This window comes from Cryptomeria japonica, chromosome 11 (assembly GCF_030272615.1).
Source record: "Cryptomeria japonica chromosome 11, Sugi_1.0, whole genome shotgun sequence".
NCBI classification, from domain to species: Eukaryota; Viridiplantae; Streptophyta; class Pinopsida; order Cupressales; family Cupressaceae; genus Cryptomeria; species Cryptomeria japonica.
The window spans coordinates 200447321-200469948 of record NC_081415.1 but is presented as its reverse complement, the minus strand read 5'-3'; the positions used below and the strand labels follow the sequence as shown (position 1 = coordinate 200469948).

Below are 22628 nucleotides of genomic sequence, written 5' to 3'. Positions count from 1 at the left end.
ACAATGTACCAACTAACCTGTGCCTTTCAAAAAGTGTATAGCACACCAGTAACACATTGAAAGGTGGTGGTCCACCAGACTTTGAAAGATGATTTAGTCTTTTTGATAAGGCTGCCCGTCCAGTTCCATGAAACTGAAGGACAGAAAATGAAGGGCACCATTTTTTAAGTTCTCTTTCCCAATTCTCTAAAACAGAAGCTGGAGAAACAATTAAATGGGGACCTGGATCGTTGTCCAAATATTTGAGCATTGTCAAGAATGTTATAGCCTGGAGAAGTGAACGATTAGACTTTAGGATCGTTAACTCAAGAGAATGATTATTTTAATACCATCCTTGCAACAATGAATACCAGACAATGTTATACCTGTACAGTCTTGCCAAGGCCCATCTCATCAGCCAATATAGCTGCAATATAAAAATCAAAAAATAATGTTTTTAATAACTTTCCAACTAAATTTGGGGGACAAATAAATAATCAGATGAAAAAAGAAATCTTAAGAAAGCTTCAGAATAAAAATAAAAAGAAAATTGAATAATCCACCTACATAATGAATACTCATTCAGATCCTAAGGTGATTGTTCTATAGATTTACGTTAATCGGCATACTTTTGTGTCTAACTGCCCAAATCTTATAACTGCTTACTATGCTGAATGGAGAAATAGTATTCTTCATGCCACAAACACAGTTTTTCAGCTATGGTTGTTAATAAATATTAAACGATAATCAGTTAAATAATTAACAGCATTTAATAGGTGCAGGCATCAACTCACACAGATTTTGGGAAACCACAAAACAAATGCCTTTCTAATGTGGAAATGGTATCAATGGTAGAGATGCAAAAACCATTTCAACAAGTCATATTCCACTCATTACTATCCTCTGAGATTTACCATTATAATACATGTGGATTAATTCCTTCCAATGAAACTCAGTTATAAGCTTGATATAAGACAAACAAATGACAAGACAGACAATCCAAAATGCTCTACCAATCTCTCTTCCCAGATAAAGTGGCTTACAGGTTAATTGCTTAAGTTACAGACTTCCTCTATGCCAACAACAGAGCACACATTTGCAAAGATTTCAAATCCCGGCACTGCCCTCTCCTCTAGCAGATTCTCAATCGCTTATCTTACATAGATTTCAATATCATGGGATTATTTCTGATCAAAATGGAGAAAATCAATGACAGTTATTGTACCATATTTAAACAACTCAAAGTCTGGCTCAAACTTGGCAACAACAACCATACAAGATTCAGTAGAATACAACACCAAAACTCAGAAATGCAACGATCTCTACTTGCCAAATATAAAGCCCGAAATAGGCTGGTGGGTAAACCTAGAGCATCACCACACAGGAGAAGCTTGTACTATGTGTAGATTGGACAATTTTTTTTATTAACTCAAATTGGGCCTTGCATCAAGCGTAGTTCCTTTGCGAGGTTCTGGCAACTGGCCCATCAGGATGGAGATGAACAAGGATCAAACACATCCGGTTTGCACTTTCAAAATAGAGTGTTTTTGGTTTGAACACCCAACTTTTGAAGAACAACTCAAGAACTAGTAGGCACAAGAGGTCAAGGTGTTTAGTTGATATATTTAGCAAAGAAACATATACCCTTTTCTCAAGTATAGAGCATGGGAATGGAACAAAATGGTAATTAGAAGTATCTTTCACAAGAGGTGTGCTACGTAATCTGATCTTTGTAACATTGAGGCAAAGATTGCCAGGAATGAGCTCTCTGTGGAAAACGGGATTTCAAGCTATAGCCTGCAAGAAGAATTGAACAATATTTTACACATGGAAGAGAATTTTTGGCAACCAAAGTTCAAAGTTAAATGGTTAAAGAGGGTAATCAAAATACAAAAATTCCATCTCTCCCCCTTCTGGCAATGATGTTACTGACATTTAGGCAATCAAAAAAGCAATCAAATTTTTTTATGATCTCTTGGCAAATGATTTTGATAAGGATCAAGGGGCCCTTAGAGGTAATGCTTTTTTAACATCCCAAAAATTATCAGAGAGAAACAAAACAAGGATTTCATGAACACCTTCATGCTGGAAGAGATTTGAAAAGTGACCTCTCTCAGTGCCGGGAAAGCCCCTAAACCAGATGGTTTCTATGTTGAGCTCTTCCAAACTTTCTAGGACATTGTTGGATTGGATGTTGGAAAGTGACTGAAGAGTGCAGGGCAAGAAAGACCATGATGAAAAATTTAAACACTTCCTTTCTTGCCTTGATCCCTAAGGTCAAGAACCCCAAATACGTTGATGAGCTTCAACCCATTGCATTATGCAAATCAAGTCACAAGATTATTACCAAAGACATGGTGTTCAAGTTGAAGAAGTGATTACATGATATCATCTTGGAAGACCAAAGCAATTTCCTCAAAGGGAAGCAACTCTTGGATGGGATTGTTATCACCCACAAAACAATCAATTCAATCAAGAAAAGGAGGGGTATGTTGCTGAAACCTGATATGAATAAAGCACATGATAAGGTATCTTGGGATCATAAATTTTGGAATTTGTGAGGACTAGTGTGTTTGGGCGTGCAACTACATCTCCTCAACCTACTTTCTCCATTCTTATTAATAGGTTTTCCTAAAGGCTTTTTCCTTTCAAAAGAGGTCTCATGCAAGGGGACCCTATTTCGCCTCTTTTATTCCTTTTGGCAACAGGTCTTAGAGAGAAACATCAAGGTTGAGTTGAGAAGTGGCAACTTAAGGACTCTCCAAGTGTTGACAAGGGTTGATAATGTTACCCACCTCCATTTTGTGGATGATGCCTTGCTCTTTGGTAAAGCATCCATTAAGGAGGCTAGAATTCTCAAATGGACTTTGAATTGTTAAGAGAAGACACTTGCACAAATGGCCAATTCTCAAAAGTCAATGATATTCTTTCTCAAAGACCAAAAGCCTTTAGGCTATGTTTGACTTTGTGATTGACAATCTAGCTAGCTCTTACCTTGGCATGCCAAGTGGTGAGAGTACAAAATAAGTTATTGACCTTGAAAGGGAAATGGTTCTATGTGGCAAGGAGGATCACTATGATAAAAGCTTTATTAGCAGCTCCTCTTGTTTATACTATGTCTATTTTCAAGATGCTGAATCGAATAGCTAAAGTCATCATATCACCCATACACAGATGACTACAAGAGATGCTCACTATCACATCACCCATTTGAATGGCCAAGGACTAGGGATTTCCAAGAGCGGAGGATTTGGCCAAGTCAAGGGTTTCCAAAAGCCAATGCCTTTCTTTGGGTTGCAACCAAGAAAAGGTTGCTTACTTTGAATAGGTTATGGAGACTTGTAAAGCTAGGTCCATCCAAGTGTGTGTTGTGCGGAATGGAAGTGACAATTATCGACCACCTCTTCATACATTATGAGAATTCCACTCAAATGTAATCTTGGTAGTTGAGAAAATGAAAACTCATTTGGATCCAACCAACTAGGATCTTAGTCCTACTCAAGAGTTGAACCCTAGGTGTGAAGAGTGAAGGATTAAGATTGGCTTGGAATTGTGTTCCTACTCTAATTGTCTAGAAAATTTGGCTTAGGAGGAATCAAAGGATTTGTTAGGACAAGGAAGCCTTGAGGGAATGAGCTTTAAACAAAATTTGATCTTCCTTAAAAGAGTTCAAGCACTAGTAGAAGAAAAGGAATTGGAACATCACATCCTCAAAGACAAATTGGGCCAAGATGTGGCCTAGATTGATATGGTTGGACAACTTAGCTCTAGTTAAGCATCATGCTAAAAGCTAAACTAGGGGAGAGGAGAAAGCAACATCATCAACAAAAATAGAATGGCAATAACTACCTCATGTAAAGTGCAACCATCATCCAACTAAGTGTTGTCAAATAAATACCTCCAACCTATCAATGTAGGTGTTAAAGAGGGTCAAGGGGAGAGGACGCCCTTTTTTGACCCCAACAGTACTCCTCACAAAGTCGAAGGGACCATCAGATGTACAAAACTGCCCAATAATTGTCTCATAAATCCTCCAAGCAGGAATAACAAGAGAATCATAAATGTCAATATTACAAATCCATTGGAAAAGCAAGTGTCTCAAAATTGAGACAAAATCTTTGTTGAAGTCTATGAAACAGTAAAAGATTATGGAAGATTGCTGGTGAGACTCCTTAAAATAGCCTAAAGTGTGAAGATGTCATCAATGGTCTGATACTCTTCCTTAAAACTGACTTATCACAAGCATGAAGATTACACTTCTCTAAGTATTCAAAAAATTGCATGCCCAATCATGAGATTCCTATACTTGCCAAGGTTAAAGAGATTTCCACACTTATGAATAAGATAAATTACATACATTGAGAGTCGAGACCAACATTGAGAAAAGCCTAAACAAACAACCTCATTGAAAAGCTTTGCCAAATGTGCGGTCACAAAATCCGTACCATATTTAATAAATGAAGCATGGAGGCCTTCGTAATCAGCTACTCTGCTAGTACATAACTTCATAATAGCCCTCATAACATTACCTATGGTAATAATAGTAGAAGTAGGTAGTGAAGTGGGGACCACGACCATAGATTAATTGAGCACATCATCACAGGGAGTGGTGACGCTCAACAACAAGGGCAAGTCATTAAGAGGAAAGAAACTTGTGCTTCTTGCAACAAAGAAGTCCACAATAATCCCTATTGATGGAGACAAAGGAGGGAGGGTCATGAAATAGCAAAAACTAAAGCCTTTTGATATAGAGTGTGGGGACAAGATTGAAGGGAAGCATACCAAAGGGCGTGATGAAGAAGTCATAAATGGAGTCAATGGTGGGAAAAGGTAGGGAGTAGAGATCCATCAAGAAAAGGGAAAGACACACTGAATAATCAAGGGCACATTCATCAACAAAATCGATAGTGGGATGTCTAGTTATAGGGAGCAAGGTGGGAGGGAGTGGGTGTAGGGAGTGAGAATTAGCAAGAATGATGGACATCACTACATAATCAACAAGTGGTAACCAAGGAGAAATAAAGAAACCACATAATTAGCATGAGAAACTTGTAAATGAGAACATAGCCCATGACACTCGCATCAATACCATGAGGAAAACAAGTGAATTTATCAAAATCAAGGAACCAAGGAAGCCTATTGAGAATGTGGAAACTCTAAGATTCTCCTAATCAAAGAAGATGACTCTCGTAGGTCACTATAGCAATATTCCCATCAATAAAAACCCTGTAAACCAAACTCCTCAAGATCCATCTCATGAAAACATAGCTCTTCCTATATGAGATCAGGAATGAGTGTCTAGAGGATCCCAATGTAGGCATTACAGTCACCAAAATGAATAATATCACCAACTATGGAGTATTTGGAGATCTTTAGATAGAAGTTCAGATAGGTATCCCCATGAATGTGAATGACTAAAGAAGACAAGTTGAGAGGTAAGTAAAAACTACAATGAGGACATCACAAATGCGAAGTGATACCACATGAATTTGAAGCCACATGTATCTAGAGTAGACAGTAGACATCAAAAGCAACCAAGAACACTAGGTTTGAGATTATTTTGGATGAGGCAAGCCACCCCTCCAAAACAAATTCATAGCAAGGAGCCTAGATGACATTTCTATGACTACCATGTCCAACCTATTATGAAAATATCACTTCATATGGCTATCTATGGTCTTAAGCCCAAGTGCTATGCACCTAGACCTTGCAAAGCTCCTACGATTGATGGCGAGGAAAAGGAAGGGTTTAGGGTTTATGAAGGCCCTTCAATACATGTAAAATACTAAGGATGTGAGTAGACTTCAAGAGCAATTGATTGAATTTGTCAATCTCTAAGATCACCCTCAATACTGCTCACACAAAAACATGGTCATCCAAATTTTAATTTTTACTCTGATTTTTGCGTGATTTTTCAGAGATTTTTCATCTTTTTGCCAGGGGCATCACCATAACTATCTTGTCGGAATTGGCCATCTACTCCATCCCTGGATGATGTAACTTATGTTCTTTCAAACATCTCTAGCCTGTTCATTGTGGACTGCATGGTGTGGTGCTAAGACCTTCATGTAGGGCCTTTCAGTGAGGTATCCTAAGAGCCTTATTGCCGAACGTGTTATAAAGGAGATTGTAGGAGTTAGAGCCTACAGCACATTCTGCGCAGATGTTATCCTATTTATCACCTGCCAACTTCTGACCCAACAATTATTATTTCACAGTTTCTGTGAAGCACCTTTCCCTGCATATGCCTATTCCTAAACATGGGAATCATGGCTGTCAGCTTCCATTTTATAACTGGTTCTGATTGTGAGAATTATTAGCTGACAGATGTTTCTGGTCAATGTTTTCCATAAAATTAAGCAAAGGTATGTTTAGGATGACATACAAGAATAGGGTCATGGAGCTGGGTTATTTCTTTATGCTGTACTCTGTAAGACTGTCCAGGCAGTGATGTTAAGGAGAGTCTGAATTAATTGTAATGCCCAACTGCTGGGCCACATGCCTAATTGTAATGTGAATTCTGAAGTCTGATCTTCCAAATATTATTCTTGCCGCTTTTGTGAATTTATTTTTGTGTGAAGCTGCTAGCATGTTGGCTGCCTTTCACCAGGCACTTCATGCTTGTCTGTATCAGTCACTCTTGCTGAAAATGACTCTATTAGATGGTGAAAATAGCATGGGAAGAAAGTAGCAAATCTAAGGCAGCTTACCATTCAGCCACCATCAAAAGCTGCCAGTTCCTCTTCTGCAAAGAGGACTTGTTCCACTTAAGACTTCAACTAATCAGTCAAGAGGAATTGGCTTATCTCTAGGCATGTAAAGAAGCTAGTTTCGTTTTATAGTACCTTGCAACTTCAAAATCAACAAACTCTGATACCAAGCATGCTAGACAGATTGATCAGGATGAGGTGCAGCAACAATTGATTGGAGATTCCATTAGATGAGCCACAACTTGATATAGAGTGATTCAGAGTCAAAGGCCTCTTTTGATATTGATAGTCTACATGAGTCATAGTTGTAATTGTGAATCTTCATTTTGATATTGAGCAATAAAAAATTGCAATCACAGACTTTCAAATTATTGCTTCTATAATTGGTACATTTGTTGCTTGCATACTTGAAGCAATAAGCATATTTGCTGATATTCAATTTCTTTTGAATCATTAATACATATATATAAATGATTGAATTATGAATGACTAAACTTAAACTTTCATGGTACATACATATACATATGTATGTGCATATGTATGTATGTACCATTGCAGACCATCCCAAAAAATAGCCACTATGGCTACCATTCCACTCCCTAAAACACCCTAGAACATAGAATAGAAGCTGTGAATCCACTAATTGAATTCATCATTGATATTCACTACATATGTGTTGCCTTCAATGGGTTTCTGATTTGTAGCAAGGAGGAAAAGACCTGCAATAATGATTTTCAACAGCTAGTAATCAGCATTTAAAAGATTTTATTTGATCTCAGACAGGCTCTTGAACTCATACAACATGCTTCTTTCTCCTTACTCTAGAACTTTTTTCATTGCCAATTATATACCAGAAACGCAACACCATTTCAATGGAACTACAAGTGATGTAATTGAGGTTTGCCAGCATTTTAGCCTGGTAATAGTTTTACAAAAGTCAGGTTAAAATATCTAAGTTCTAATGATTAAATTGTTGTTAGTTTATTTCCATGTGTCCATTAGGAAACCTCTACAAGTTGTACAGCATAGTGCATCCAATTGCACAACATAGTGCTGCCTGCTATATTATCAAACAAAGTGACCAAAAGAAGTAACAAGGGATTGTACAATAGAGATAGCTATACAATTCATTTTTTAAAATATCATCACTTGGTTTATATGCCAATTGAGCTTAATGAGTGATCAAGTCATTCACTCAATTGCACAAACTGTTCAAATTTTATTGCACAAATTCATGGTACAACATAAGAGAAATACACCATATCATCCTCAGGCCAACGGAATAGTTGAAGCCTTCACCAAAATTCTAAGGAATATTTTAATTAAGATTTGTAATGTCAAATGTAAAGACTAAGAAAAGCATTGCCTTTGTGATATGGGCATCTCAAACCACAAGTGAGTGGTTGACAAGATATGTATAAAAAAGAAGCAGGGGTATTGATTAACTTTTCGGTACCAAGTCTCATGATTGCAAAGGTTGTGCATTTGGATGACCAAGTGTCATTGCGTGCCTATCTTGAAGTTCTTGATCACATATAAGAGAAATGCCTATTTATGCATTGGTGTAAGTTGTGTAAAACTATCAAAAGGTATGGCATGACTGTAATATCAAGTAAAAAGAAGTGTCAAAATACGAAGATGGTATTTTCATATGACAAACAATTTTAGAAACACCCAAGAAAATTGAAGGTCCATTGGTTGCAATCATTCATCATCAAACACATAATGTAGAAGGTATAGTGAAGTTGGAGTCTCTTGATGGACAAGTTTTATGAGAAGCAGTTAACAATAGTCACTTAATAAGTATTATATGTGACAATCTTGTCGCCAATTTCTCTTTTCTTTTCAATTAATAAGGTCTCTACAACCAAATGTGGTTTAAAGATTTTATTTTTAGTATTTCTTTTTATGCATCATTTTTGTAAAAAAAACTCTTTCATTTTCACTAATGAAACCTCACGCACTACCATAATGTACATATCAAATTAGGATCTCAATGATGTGATTGATAATATCCATAGAAAGGCCCTCCAAATTCAATAGCAAGAATGATCCTACATGGGAGTAAACATTCGTTCTGCAGTATAATGGATAGGATGCGTAGCATTTTCATAACCACTAGATTGATTCAAGGAGTTTCAAATATTGTGCAATGAATTGAGCTTGGATAAGCAAAAGTGCATGTTTTATTGTCATTGATTCAATCAAGAGGATTGGACTTGTTTGTCTATGGCAAATTCCAACGCTCAAGTTTATTCATCTATCAACATGTTAGACACAAAAGTTGCTCATGTAGTCGAACAATCTATATAGGCATTCCAAAGAATGCACAAGGGACTATGCATAATATTCAAACCTGGGAGATAAAGAGATGCACAAGGATAAGAGCACACCAAAGTAAGAGTGAATGTGCAAAGGTTGCATGAAGGATATACGTGAGTACATGGGGATCCATGTCAACTAGTTGGACGCATTAGAACACTCCATGACAATCCAACAAAAAATTTGAACAGAAATAACAAAATGGAAGACAAAGGAAGTAATGATGCCTAATGGGATTGACAAGATGAAGTGGTAAGACAACTAGCAAGTGAGATGGCTATAAAAGTGTCGGTTGGTACATTAAGCAAGAAAACTATGGAAGCCACTCAACCTAAAATTATAAGACTAATTGCAGGCAATTTGCATAAGAAATTTGTATTTATGATTCCTAACAAAAAACGTAGCTAAGAGGGAATGGTCACCTATCCACCTTCCAAATTAGCAAGGATAATCAACTCAATGAGCTCACTAATAACAAAATGACAAGTGGATTGTCAGATCCATTTGTCATGAAGATGGGCACAACTACCCAATAATGGAATGAACTTGAAGCAGAGTTAGTGATGACAAGGGTCCTCACTTTGAGAAGATTCCCTAATTCAGTAGTACAAAGATTTCAATCCACTACCTAGTCAACAAATTCCATAACGGGATCATCTATTTGTACAAGAATCAATAGATAATTAGCAATTTGAAGGCCATCTATGAGTTGAATATATTGTTGAGTAATTAAATGTGCAATGGCAAGCAGAAATCCTACTTCAATTTGTCAAATGCTCAACCATCAACAACCAAACAATTTTTTTAATTAGGAGTCAATGGGGTACATGTGGAATAATCATCGATGAAAGGTCAACATCAAGAGATTCAGTCGGCTTGTGCTTGCACACGTTTGAAGATATTGTAAACAGCATAGGGTGATCAAATACCCATTGGAGTGGCATATGCAAGGTACAAGATTGGCAGAAATGGAGTTCAATACAACTATTCCACATACATATACTAGAGAATACATATTTGGCTTGGTATACTAAGAAGGATTTTTATATCGTGTCCCTATTGACTCTATATGTTTTACACTATTGTAGCATGATCTGTGGAAAGGATGTAGGCATGATAGATAAAATCCCCTCACTGCAATATCAACACTTGATGTGCACAAAATTTGATACCAAAAAAATGAACACATACACCAAGAAAATTAAGAAACATGTAAAAACCTGAACTAAATGCACAAATATAATACAAGCCTCTTTTGGATTGTTGAGAGCATAGTTCGGAGACTTCGCAAGTACTCTATAAGACTCGCCAAACTCCCGAATCTCTAGCCTCTCACATCGAGTGGACTAGGCTCTCGAATCTTAGGCTCAGACTCTCAAGTCTTGAGCTCAAACTCTTCTAGTACTTGAACATGGCAAACTGAGGTTCTTCTTTTGTCGAGTCTATGCCAAGTTTTTTGTCTAGTCCCGAGTCCAAGTCAAAATTTTGGGCTATTGAGCCCAAGTTTGACTTTTCAAACTTTGGTTGGGAGAGCCGATAAAGCTTTGTTCTAATATGATGCCTACAACCAAAAGAGTCCTTTAAGTGTGGGATTTCCTGATCAATACGATATAAAGCTTAAATGCATTGAGGTCAACTATACTCATGTTTCTGACTTTCGGTGCAATTTTATCAAGGATGATCAAAGGATTTGGATGTGGAAACCAAAAGAGCAATTCCCCTCTCTACTTGACCAACTGGCTCAAATTCTAGCTTCTCAAGGGGCCTCCTTGAATGGGCATCCCGATATCCTGTTAGGGTTTGAAAGGTTACAAAATATACTCAATGAAAGTTGGATATAAGACTTTCATGACTAGAAACTTGGTAGTTAAAAAACCAATAACCTATTTACATTATGAAGCACCATGGGAGATTATATAAAGTGCCTCGAGCCTGTCCATTAAGCCCAAGGGAACGAAATGACACTCGCCATTTAACCTCCCAACCCCACTCAAGGTTACCCAACTCGAATGGACCCTAATGCTACTTGCATTCCTCGTATGCCCTATCTCGCCTCCATAATGGGACAATAGATTGGACGAAAGTTTTAAAGGAATCATTATATCTATTCTATCATGCATAGACTACATGGTAACAAGAATAACGATGTAGATAAATAGACATATAATAGTAGCAATAAGTGTTATCTATATAACATTCCTATTTCATATTAAATGGAAGACAAATAACAATTCAGCCTAATCAGAATGTCATGCATTATACAACATACCAAAATCCTTTGACCAGTATATAGACTATTGTTCAATTTAACAAAGGTGAGACTGCCAGTTCTTACTTTATCGAATGCTTCTCTCTTTTCTTTGATTGTCCTCCCTATATATTCTTCACGGTGGAAAGAATAGATATACCCTTTCATTTAGTTGTCTCTTGAAAGAGACACCACCCATACCTTTTCAAACAATCATGACTCTTCATTTGTATTGCAGCCTTTCACAATGTAATCATTGCTTTAATATAAATTGTTTTTCTTTAGCGATAACTATTCACTTATTAATGATTAATCGCTGCCTCTTGAAAATATACTCACAAACTATTATCTGATAATCGCTACCTTTTTTAATATGCCTTCATGAATATGGAATCGTGGTCCTTTTTGCATTCGTTGTTCATTTTAATATAATGTCTATTCACTAACTAATGCTATTAAGGTATATTAGTCAATGCAGCCCCTAAGTCTTCCTAAATCTGGCATAGCATTATTTTGTTTGATGCAAGTTTAAGGGAACCAAACCTGAAACATTTCTAACATCCTTTGGGGGTTGTCTGTTGAAGACATGAGTTTATAATCGCATTACCTTAGGGAGAAATGAAATTGGTTCTCATAAAATATATAATAGGTGAACAATTTCTGACAGGTTAAAGCATTGTCTACTGCGAGGAAATACAAGATGGTGGGTCCCAAATGTTGTTTCAAGAAAAATACATTTTTTAAGAACAAGCTATAAGGCCCTTTTATCCTTAGTTTGACGGAGCATGACAGTCCACCCTTCCCAAGATTGCTTGTCCTAAAGCAATGATCATGGATAGAGTGTTCAAAATGACTCAAAATAGAAAATAGCTTGGTGTATAAAACTCCTAACTTTTTATAAGGATCTATTTCAGAATTCAACTTCTACTGTGCTACTTGATATTATCTTGAGTTTCAATTTTTTACCCAAAGGTATATTTTGCCTTTAATTCCAAGTGTGTTATCTAACCAAGAATGAGAAATTTTACAAGATGTGTAATTCTAGGCTAAGTTTTCTCTCATCTTCTGAGAGGGAAATTGCAAATAGTGATTTGGTTAGCCTGATGTCATGGGTATCTTTTCCAATCAAGGCAAGGATGTGCTTTTCACATATTAAGATGAGGATTAGAAGCATGACACACATCTATTGTTACAAATATGTGTTTTATTGTCATTGATGTCAAACAGTGTGGTCTGGATACGTTCTGATCCAGACATCTGTTGTATTGGATACAGTGTTGGAATAGTTGTTGGAGTATGTGCAATTATGTTTTTGGACTGGAGGTCGGTATGATTGGTTTCGAGGTTTGGATATAGATAGGTTGCGTTGGAAATTGTTTTTGTTGATATCAGCTTGTTTGTGATAATGAAGTCTGTTGGAAGTCTTTTCTGGATGGTACAGGTGTTGCTTATTTTGGTCCGAACTCTTTCATTTGTGCAATAATATGATTGGTGCAAGCATCAGATCATAACATCGAATTTGGATGTAATATGTATTTGGTCCGGTGATTTCGTGGGAAGTATTCTTTTGGTCCAATGTTGCACGTTGGATGTTGTTTTAGGTCCAATTTATGTTCCTTGTTTTATATTTTGGTCTGGTCGTATATCTTGGGTAGGAAATGTGTGTGCAGAGTACAATCTATCTTTTGGCCGACTTGGTGAGTATGCCTTTGTTCCGGTTTGGTATATATATACATGATGATTTGTTGAAGAGGGTGTGTGTTGATGTAAAACAATGAGTGAGATGCGGGTAAGCTGGATGGTGATAAGTCTGCAAGAAAAGTGTGAAGAAATTGGCAATAAGCGTGTGCAACTTGATGTAAGGATGTCAATGTGATATGAGTTGTCGTGTCAAATGATATTGCAGTACAAAGGTGACAGTGAGTGTAGATGTTGTGATTCGGAAGGTCTGGTGGTCCAGATATTTTCAGTAAGAACAGAAATTGTGCTTTAATAGTGACTGTAATCAGCATATTCAGATGCTTCATTCTATACAGTTCTTTTTCTAAAAGTTGTAATTTTATATCTTGCCCTGAGTACAGTTAGCTTTAGGTTTGCAAGTCCTTTTTGTATCTTGCCCCAAGAGCAGTTAGCCTTGGTCTGCAAGTCCGGAGCAGTGAGCTCTATATTTTGTAATTCATTTTATATAGTGGATCTTTTTATGGGTACGTTCTCACCATTGTTTTTCCCAGTTCGGGTTTTCCACGTATAAAAAATTGGTGTTCTTGTGTGATAGTTTATGTTGTTGTTCAATACTTCATGATGTGCTTGTGTGAAATAAAGTTGTAAATTGTGATATTGAGATCCGGATTTTAATTTATGCTAATTCACCCCCCCCCCTCTCAGCATCCGATGTGTGTTCAACATCTATGCCCTTAAATGCAACGTCCTAAATAAATTCATATCATGTTGGTTCACTCTCGTGATTCTCATATTCTAAATCAGCAAAAAAAGAAATCTCATGATGATAGGAATATATTTACAGTAATCATAGATATTCATGGAGTAATCAAGTTTGAACCAAACACCAAGCATACACACAAATGCACATATTGTTAGATTCCTTCTCATGAACTAGAATGATTCATTTTTACTACCCTACAGGATGGCAGAATCAAAGCTCTACTACCAATTGTAAAGTCCCCTATTGGGACTTTACTCAGTTTGCCCTAGAATTCCCAAATCGGGTTTGGATTATGGATGGGGATGTAAATTGTCAAGTTCATATCTTGATTTAGAGCCTACAACCAAGTTAGTTACCAAAAGATAAATAAACATATAATTCAAAAATGTTAAAAATAGAATTCTAATCATCATAACAATATCCATAATGTACATGTGGGATCCCTTAAAGCTTTCCCCAATAACCTATCCACATTATGAAGCACCATGGGAGATCTTATAAGGCTCCTTGAGCCTGTCCATCAAGCCCAAGAGCATGGAACGACACCCGCCATTCGGCCTCCCAACCCCACTTGGGGTTACCCAACTCAAATGGACCCTTATGCTACTTGCATTCCTCATATGCCCTATCTTGACTCCATAACGGACCAGTAGACTGGATGAAGGTTTTAAAGGAATCGTTATATCTATTCTATTATGCATATACTACATAGTAACAAGAATAACAATGTAGATAAATATATATAACAATACCAATATGTGTTATCTATATAGTGTTCCTATTTCATATTAAATGGAAGACAAATAACAGTTGAGCCTAATCAGAATTTAATGCATTATACAGCATACCAAAATCCTTTGACCAATATATAGACTGCTGTTTAATTTAATAATGGTGAGACTGCCAGTACTTGCTTTATCGAATGCTTATCTCTTTTTTTGATTGTTCTCCCTTTATATTCTCCATAGTGATAAGAATAGGCATACCCTTTCATTTAGTTGTCTCTTGAAAGAGAAACCACCCATACCTTTTCAAACAATCGTGACTCTTCATTTGTATTGCAGCCTATCACACTATAATCGCCGCTTTAATATAAATTGTTGTTCTTTAATGGTAACTATTTGCTTATTAATGATTAATTGCTACCTCATGAAAATATACTAACAACCTTTTATTTGATAATCGCTACCATTTTTAGCATGCCTTCATTAATATGGAAGGCTTAGTCTTTTATGCATTTGCTGTTCTTTTTAATATAATGTCTGCTCATTAACTAATGCTATGAAGGTATATTAGTCAATGAAGCCTCTAAGTCTTCCTAAATCTGACGTAGCATTGTTTTGTTTGATACAAGTTTTAGGGAAGCAAACCTGACACATTTGTGACATCCTCTTTGGGTTGTCTGCTGAAGACATAAGTTTATAATTGCATTACCTTAGGGAGAAATAAAATTGGTTCTCATAAAATATATAACTGGTGAACAATTTCTGACAGGCTGAAGCATTGTTTGCTGCAAGGAAATACAAGATTGGGATCCCAAATGCTGTTTCAAGAAAAATACAATTTTTAATAAAAAGTTATAAGGTCCTTTTATCCTTAGTTTGATGGGGAATGACAAAGACATCAACCTCCTCATTAATGACTTCATTGTGGTAAATTGGAGACATACAAGAAGGGGAGGAAATAAGTTGCTGATTTCTTTGCCTAATTCTGCCTCTAATTGGAATGACATTATGTTGGTTACTGAAGAAAAACAAATATGTCCAGCCTGAGATTCGAATAATGAATTTGGTGGCCTTGTGGATGCTGAATCTATGGCCTCCTGCTCTTGATCTCTGCTGTTTGTTTGGGTTTGGTGGTGTTTTTTGGATGTGCTTGAGGCTGTCTCTGGTTCGCTACTCTTTTTTTCCTATGGTTACCAGTTACCAATGTTCATTTGAATTCAACTATGTTGACTTCCTCGTCTCTCTCTCAGCTGAACTATGGAGTTTCAGTAAGCCATCAGGTTTAGGTGATCCTCTTAGTCATGTATTCTGTAATATCCTATTCTCTGATTTATGATGAAGTTTAAGGTTTTGTTTTGATGTATGCTTACGGTTGTTTTCAGAACATAGAGGTACTTATGCATGCAATGATTAATCTTTAATTTCTAAGAAATGAATACAAAATTCTTCAAACAAGCAAGAAATTTGACTAATCTATGATGAAAGGACTGAATATTTTATTGTTGTAGATAAACAGATTTACATAAGATTTCCAAGTAGCATACCACAATCAGCTTCTACAGAACATCTCTAGACAGAATCTGGATGATGCCTGGAAGGAGTATCGCTGTACAAAGAGTACTATATAACTCTAACTGCCCTCTTTATCCAGCAAGAATAGACCCCTTGATCACTTTAGTATATTAAGCAGGCAGCTCACTTATTATAATCACTGTCTCTGTAGTGTATGGCGGACTGTAGGGTTGCTGCAATATGAAATTAGGTCCAACACTTTCTGAAATTCGTGCCTGATCTGTGTTATGGAATTGTGCATGTGAATTGCCTGAAGGAGTTGACTCGGCCCTAGGCGAATACTCTCAGCACTGAACACTCCAAGGGACGCTGCAACACAAGGGTTTTAGCTCTTTCGATGGTTGATTCATGCTGTGGCACTGTGGCACTGTGGATGATCCAGGGTTCCGTCTGAATCATCAACCATACCAGGGGTTTCGTCCCAGTTGATGAGGAAATAAGGAAACGATGCTCAAAGGAAAAGAAATGAAAAGTTATGAATGGGTCCAGCTCCACAATTTTTTCTTTCTTATATTCATTTTCCTCCATCGTTGGCACTTTAAATTAATAATATTTTAGCTTATGTCAAGCCGCCCAAATAACATAAGTCGCCCAAGTAATATAACTTTAACTTAGGCTTGATAAATAAATCACCCAAATGGATAATCGTCCCTCTTAATAAAGTGGCCCCCACTAAATAATTAATTATGAATATCTTCCCTTCAAAAGCAAATTTATGTTATAATTTAAAGTTGCATTATAATAAAGTCACTTTATTAATTTAAACTCCCATGTTGCTCCAACAATGACCTTTTCATTAATATAATGATAATTTGACACACAAGGTCCCTGTTTTATGCGCCCAAGACTTAAAACTTCTCATCCCGGTTCCAACAAGCTATAACACTAAGGTACTCATTAAACAATTTTAATTAAAATAGCAACCTTGGTAAAATTAATTAAATTATAGCCAAGAGTACACCCGACTTGCAAAAATAGCCGAAAAGCATCAAAATCAAAATCTGATAGCACAGGAGTGATCCCGATGATAAAAGATGATAAACAAGCCTGACTGGGTGACTTACTAAAAATAGATGCTCTCTCCAAGATCTTGGAGCCCAAACTGGAAGCCAAAAATAACATCTGAAAGCGCCATTTAACTCCTCTAAACCATCCGAGCTCATTGGAAATACCAAAACACCCCTTGGATCATGCTGACACAAACCCAAAATGTCAGTGACAACTGCACTACTAGAGAATCCAAAACCGGGGACATTACATATTCCCCCTATGGCAAAGGTATCTGGACAACAATATTTTGAAGGTGATTGTGGCTCTTCCCATTTGGTTATCCTGGTCATTGGAATTGAGTGTGCTACGAGTCTTCTTAAGACTGGCAGACATGTTTTGTAATTTGCTTCTGTTCTTTTAATAATAGTTTTGTGTTTCTGTTAAAAATACTGCATGCTCTACCCAAATTATGCTTCAGGCCAGTATTTTGGAGTAAAAAAATTAGACGAGAAATGACATTTTAAAAGAATGGGCTTTATCAAAACAAGCAACTTTTTATAAAAAAATGTCTCCAGGTAAAAAACTAGGATTAAAATATAATTAAAAATTCTGTGCTGCAACAAAAACAGCCAAATCCAAGACAGATAAATTTGGAAGGCAAGGAATTAACATCTAATTTAGCAAAGCATTCAAGACTCCTAATTCTAGAAAATATGAAATATATTTACTAGTAGACATCTTCAAATTCATAATCTATTTTCCAGATCATTGAATTTATTCAGTTCTATGTGTAGACACATAAAAATGTCCTCATAATTATCCTAATTCTTCTATTATCATAATTAAATTATCCTCATATATTATCATAATTCTCCTATTTAATTAAATAGATATTATTATCTTTTTAATAAATTCATTAATATTTCCTCTTTTAATTCAGTAAATTACCTAATTCATTAAAATACTTCTACATAAATCCATCATAAATGAATCCCTAATCTCCACCATATCACAAACTCATCCTCTATTTATCCCCTCCATCCTCTGCCAATCACATCAACTCCACAAATGTGGGATAAACAATACTTTACCTCCATACCACTCTTTTATCCCACATTTTTCCCAAAGCTTGAATCCACCCGTGAGGACGCCTATAAAACCATGCTCCTCCTCACTTTTGAGCCTCTCTCACATCCTGGAAAATTGAACGTCATAATGCTGTTTTGAAAGCTTTTGCATACTTAGTCTTTTGAGAGCCATAGCAATCCTCACTTTTCTAATCACTTTCATCTAACAACTAATTCCGTTCTTCCATAGCCTCGTGTGCATTGTGCAAGTCTGAGAGCAATCTATTCTCATGCAGAGATCTCAGTAGATAGGAAAACAAGAGAATCAAGCGTCTCTTGAATACATTTTGTGCTTTTGTTTGTTTATTTCAGGTTTATGTATTCTTGAGGAAGTGTTCTCTTGATATGGTGTTGGAATAGTTATGAATCTTTTTTGTTTATGGTTGGACATTTTGTAGGGTTCATTGTTAGATTTTCCAATTTCAGCATCGTACACTATGTTATTAATGGATTATGTCCTATCAATACCTCCTCCAATCTTCTTTCTATGCAGCAAGAGTAGAAAATTAACCCCAACAAGCTGATAAGGCTTCAAACTTGGTTGAAATGAAGAGTCCCTGTTATTGCAGGCAGCATCAATGTCCCCCTGAGTTATACAACAAATAAACAACTCAGTGCATACCAACAGAGAGAGAAAAATGACAAAATTAAACTACCTTGCAAAAAGATAACTTCCATATAACTAAATCGAATAATATTAAACACAAAAGCATGCCATGTCTCTAGGAAAATCAAACTATTTTCCACAATAATCAATAGTGAAAATCCTAGCAATTTGTTACGCACATTCACTAGAAATAAAAGCTATACCGTGTCTGCAATTTATAAGTGAGAATTTTGCTACTAATGCTATTAGGTAAAGCCCTTCCTTTAATCAGCCACTGACTCAGCTTAACAATTACAGATCCTCAATATATTGACAAAATTCAAGATTTCCAGATTGCATAAGTTTGCATACAAACCTGTGTTACAATTTTTGTCACAGTGGCATCCACCTCTGCATATCTATCATAGCACATGTTGATATTTGCTGATCCACTGCCAGAAAGCTCCTCGCGCAATGTGACTGCAATCTGATCACACTTTTGCAGGGCGTTCCCTACAACATCATCTTCTGCAACTTCAATGTTTTCCTCTGCAACATCTTCCTCATCGAGAATTTCTACACACTGACCTTCAACTCCATCAGATCCATCCTCACTAACAGGAAGGCAGATAACATTATTATCATTTCCAGCTGCTTGATCAAATTCTTCATCACTTTCATCAGCAACGACAAATCGCCTTCCTCTGCTGCCATTAGATCTACTTTTTCCCAACTGAAAATCGTCATCCTCTAATTGATGATCAGATACTTGATGTCCAACAGCTGCTTCATTGTTTTTCTGTTTAAATGCAAAAGATTCAAGTGGAGGAAGGGCTTTGTTATCCTTTTTCTGAGAATTACCATTGCTGATATTGTTCTCGCGTGCAGGTCTCTTCATTACTCTGGACAGTTTTACTGTTGTATCGCCCCACTCATCATCAGAAATATCACAAAAATCACGCTTCATTTTGATATCTAACTCCTTTCCTCCCCAGCCTGTTAAACCAAGTGGTTGAGTGTAGATAGTTTCCTTACAAAAATCTCCGGAACTTACTCTACATCAAGCTAAGCACCAAAACATTCAACAGTGAGCAAGAAAGTGTCTTGCAAAGAACCTTTAACTCTTCTGGATGGAAAAGTGATTGACAAAATATTCTTAAAATGGCAACACTGCCAATGCAGAAAACTTTAACCAAAGGACAATAAAAGCGAACAGAAGAATTCTTTGAACTTTACAAATTTTGTGATGCTACCAGTTAAAACCCTTAGGAGTCTGAGACCTGCAATGCAGCAAAAGACAGTTCCTGATAGCATTAACATCATGTTCAAAGATATTTGATACTTACAGTTTATCTAAACCAAAAAAGAAAAAGGTTCAATTAATAATGTGATTTTTTTGTACTTTAGGTATAACAGTTTGTAGAGTTAGCTAATGGCTTAATTTTGCCCAACATAAGACAGAGCGCTTATGGGGAAAACAAAGAGTCTTGTAAAATGTGTGTTCAATAGGGAACAAACTTCAATAATAATAAGAACAAAGCTTCCAAAAATGTCACCAAATAATGCTACCAGAAGTAAAAAAAGGTTCATCACATTTTAATCAAACTCATCAGCCAAATAATAAAAATACAAAATAGGAAAGTAGAAATGCCCTAAGGCAGCATGGAATGAAAAAATAGATAAGACACATCCAAAAACACTATATTACTCCACCAAAAAACAAAATCTGCAGTTCAAAATACTCATAAAATACCGGGAGCTTATGCATGCCTAGCAACTGAATTGATGATGTATCTAAAGAATTGAACTACAAATTGGTATAAAGGATGCCAGCATTTTATTCACATTTGCATAAAATGAGCTAACAAAAGTAAAACACAGAAACGATAAGTACTGTCTTATGAGGAACCAACAGCATTAAGTTCATTTGCTGCTTTGCCACATAATAAAGTACAATCAAACATCGTTAACACTTGATATAGCTAGTTGTAGATTGAAATCATATCAGGCATCATCAAGACAAAATTTCATATATCTCACAACTTAACTGAGAGACAGAATGCACCAAAGGCAAATGAAAGATTCTCATTTAACGTATTTGCTTCTTGAATTTCCTAATAAAATAAATAAAGAACACTGTAATCAAATCATACAGATATGATCAGGATGAATTGTTTTTTAGCATCACCAAGATAGCTGGGAGACAGAATAATTTGTAGGGCAAATAATGTGTAGACACCGTTGGAAAAGAAAATGGTTATAGAAAAATTTGGGTGCAATATTAGGCTGGTCTTCTGTTAGACCCATAAAAACCAACTACAAAATACTAAAATAGAGATCTGCATTGACCAATATTTAGCCAGAATTAGATCAGTGGAATTTGTTTTAAAGAACCTAACCAAGTATACATTTGAACTTGCCGGGTCTATACAAAATTTGTTAGAAATCAAAAACTCGCCAAGCTTTAGAAAAACTCAATCAAAAACAGTCATGTATAATAGTTGCTAACCCCCCAGGTGGCTCTGCAATATGGAACTTTATGTTAAGAATGCAGGGATCTGATTCTGAAGCACATCACATGGAAAATAAAAAATTGAAAAAGAGCATTGTTTTGAGAAGATTCTTGGAATGGGTTCCCAGTAAAGGAAATTTTAAAAACCAGCTGGGGTCCATTTATTAGCGATTATATTCAAACAAACAGTATAGTATTGTGATTTGGAAGTATGAAGGATATATGTATCCGAGAAGAACAAAGATTAAAGCTAGAAGAGATACTCGCTACAAGGAATAGTTTCATCTTTGAAGAAGCAGATATGATCAAGTGGTGAGGTTGTAAATCTGGACACTACAATGTGAATATTGGATTTCAACAAAGGAAAAATGCAATCAGAAAACCAGATTGGCCAATTCACTTATGTTGGCATAAACAGTGCTTACCAAAGGCAGGGACATTTGCATGGGCAGCGTTACAAAAAAGAATTCTTACAGGGGACAGATTGAAAAAGCTTGGCTTCCTTGGGCCACAACAATGTGTTTTGTACAAAGAAGCAGAAGAAATGGTGGATCACCTTCTTCTTGGTTGCAAGTATGCCAAATATTGTTTGAAAAAGATATTACAGAAATTGGAATGGAGGGGAAATCCTAGATTGTTGGGTGTCAGATGCATATTGAAAAATCATGTTGGTATGGTGATTGAAGCCACAACAAAAAAGCTACCTGTAAGCACTAACAATGAAGCAAAATTTCAAGTGGTGTTATTGGGTCTACAATTAGGAATCAAAGTTGAAGAGACTAATTATTGAGGGTGATTCATTAGTAACATAAATGCTATACATAGTTGCAAGTGCCCAAATTGGAAATTGAACAATATTTTACAATGTTGTTAAGAGACAATGAAAAATTTTGAAGCTTTCCAAGTCGAACACATGTATAGGAAAACAAATAAGGATGCAGACAAACTTGCCAGCTTGGCTGTTGACGCAAATGCTAAGGTACAAATTGGCAAAGGCAAAATGTGTGGAAAGATATCCAAGTGATACAACCTCCCATGGTATAATGAAGCATCTAAATGAAGTGTTATAAGGATTATAGCCCAATCCTTTTGCTCATGGGAGGAGCCTGCAGAAGTACACAATTGAATTGGCATAAAGATGAGACTAAATTCCATGTGGTGTGAAAAGAAATTTATTTGGAATGGTTGTATTTGTCACAAGAATCAGAGAAATGGACTCTACGGTATGTCTCTCAACAAAAATGAGATAAATAGCTTTCAGGGGAGAGATTTCAAAGCTCCACCTAAAGAAGGTGTTGAAAACAAAATCTACTGTGGTTCTGCATGCAATAAGAATGGTTTTAGGCAACACATTCATGGTGATTGCCCATAGGCACCGAGTAAAGACAGACATAGCATCAATATTTGTTACAGC

The 22628-nt window shown here is 36.3% G+C and overlaps 1 protein-coding gene across 2 annotated transcripts in view; it reads right to left on the bottom strand.

The window, feature by feature from the left end:
- The window catches only part of LOC131041288 (protein CHROMATIN REMODELING 19), a 58817-nt gene that overhangs the window by 28960 nt on the left and 7229 nt on the right, over window positions 1-22628 (bottom strand). For both annotated transcript variants that reach the window (XM_057974338.2, XM_057974330.2), the window contains exons 2-5: window positions 19079-19982; window positions 18585-18702; window positions 366-406; window positions 18-268 (exon numbers count right to left, since the gene is read on the bottom strand). In XM_057974338.2, coding sequence (XP_057830321.1) covers window positions 18-268; window positions 366-406; window positions 18585-18702; window positions 19079-19669 — 1001 coding nt within the window. In that variant the 5' untranslated portion in view covers window positions 19670-19982. The remainder of the gene's footprint in view (window positions 1-17; window positions 269-365; window positions 407-18584; window positions 18703-19078; window positions 19983-22628) is intronic.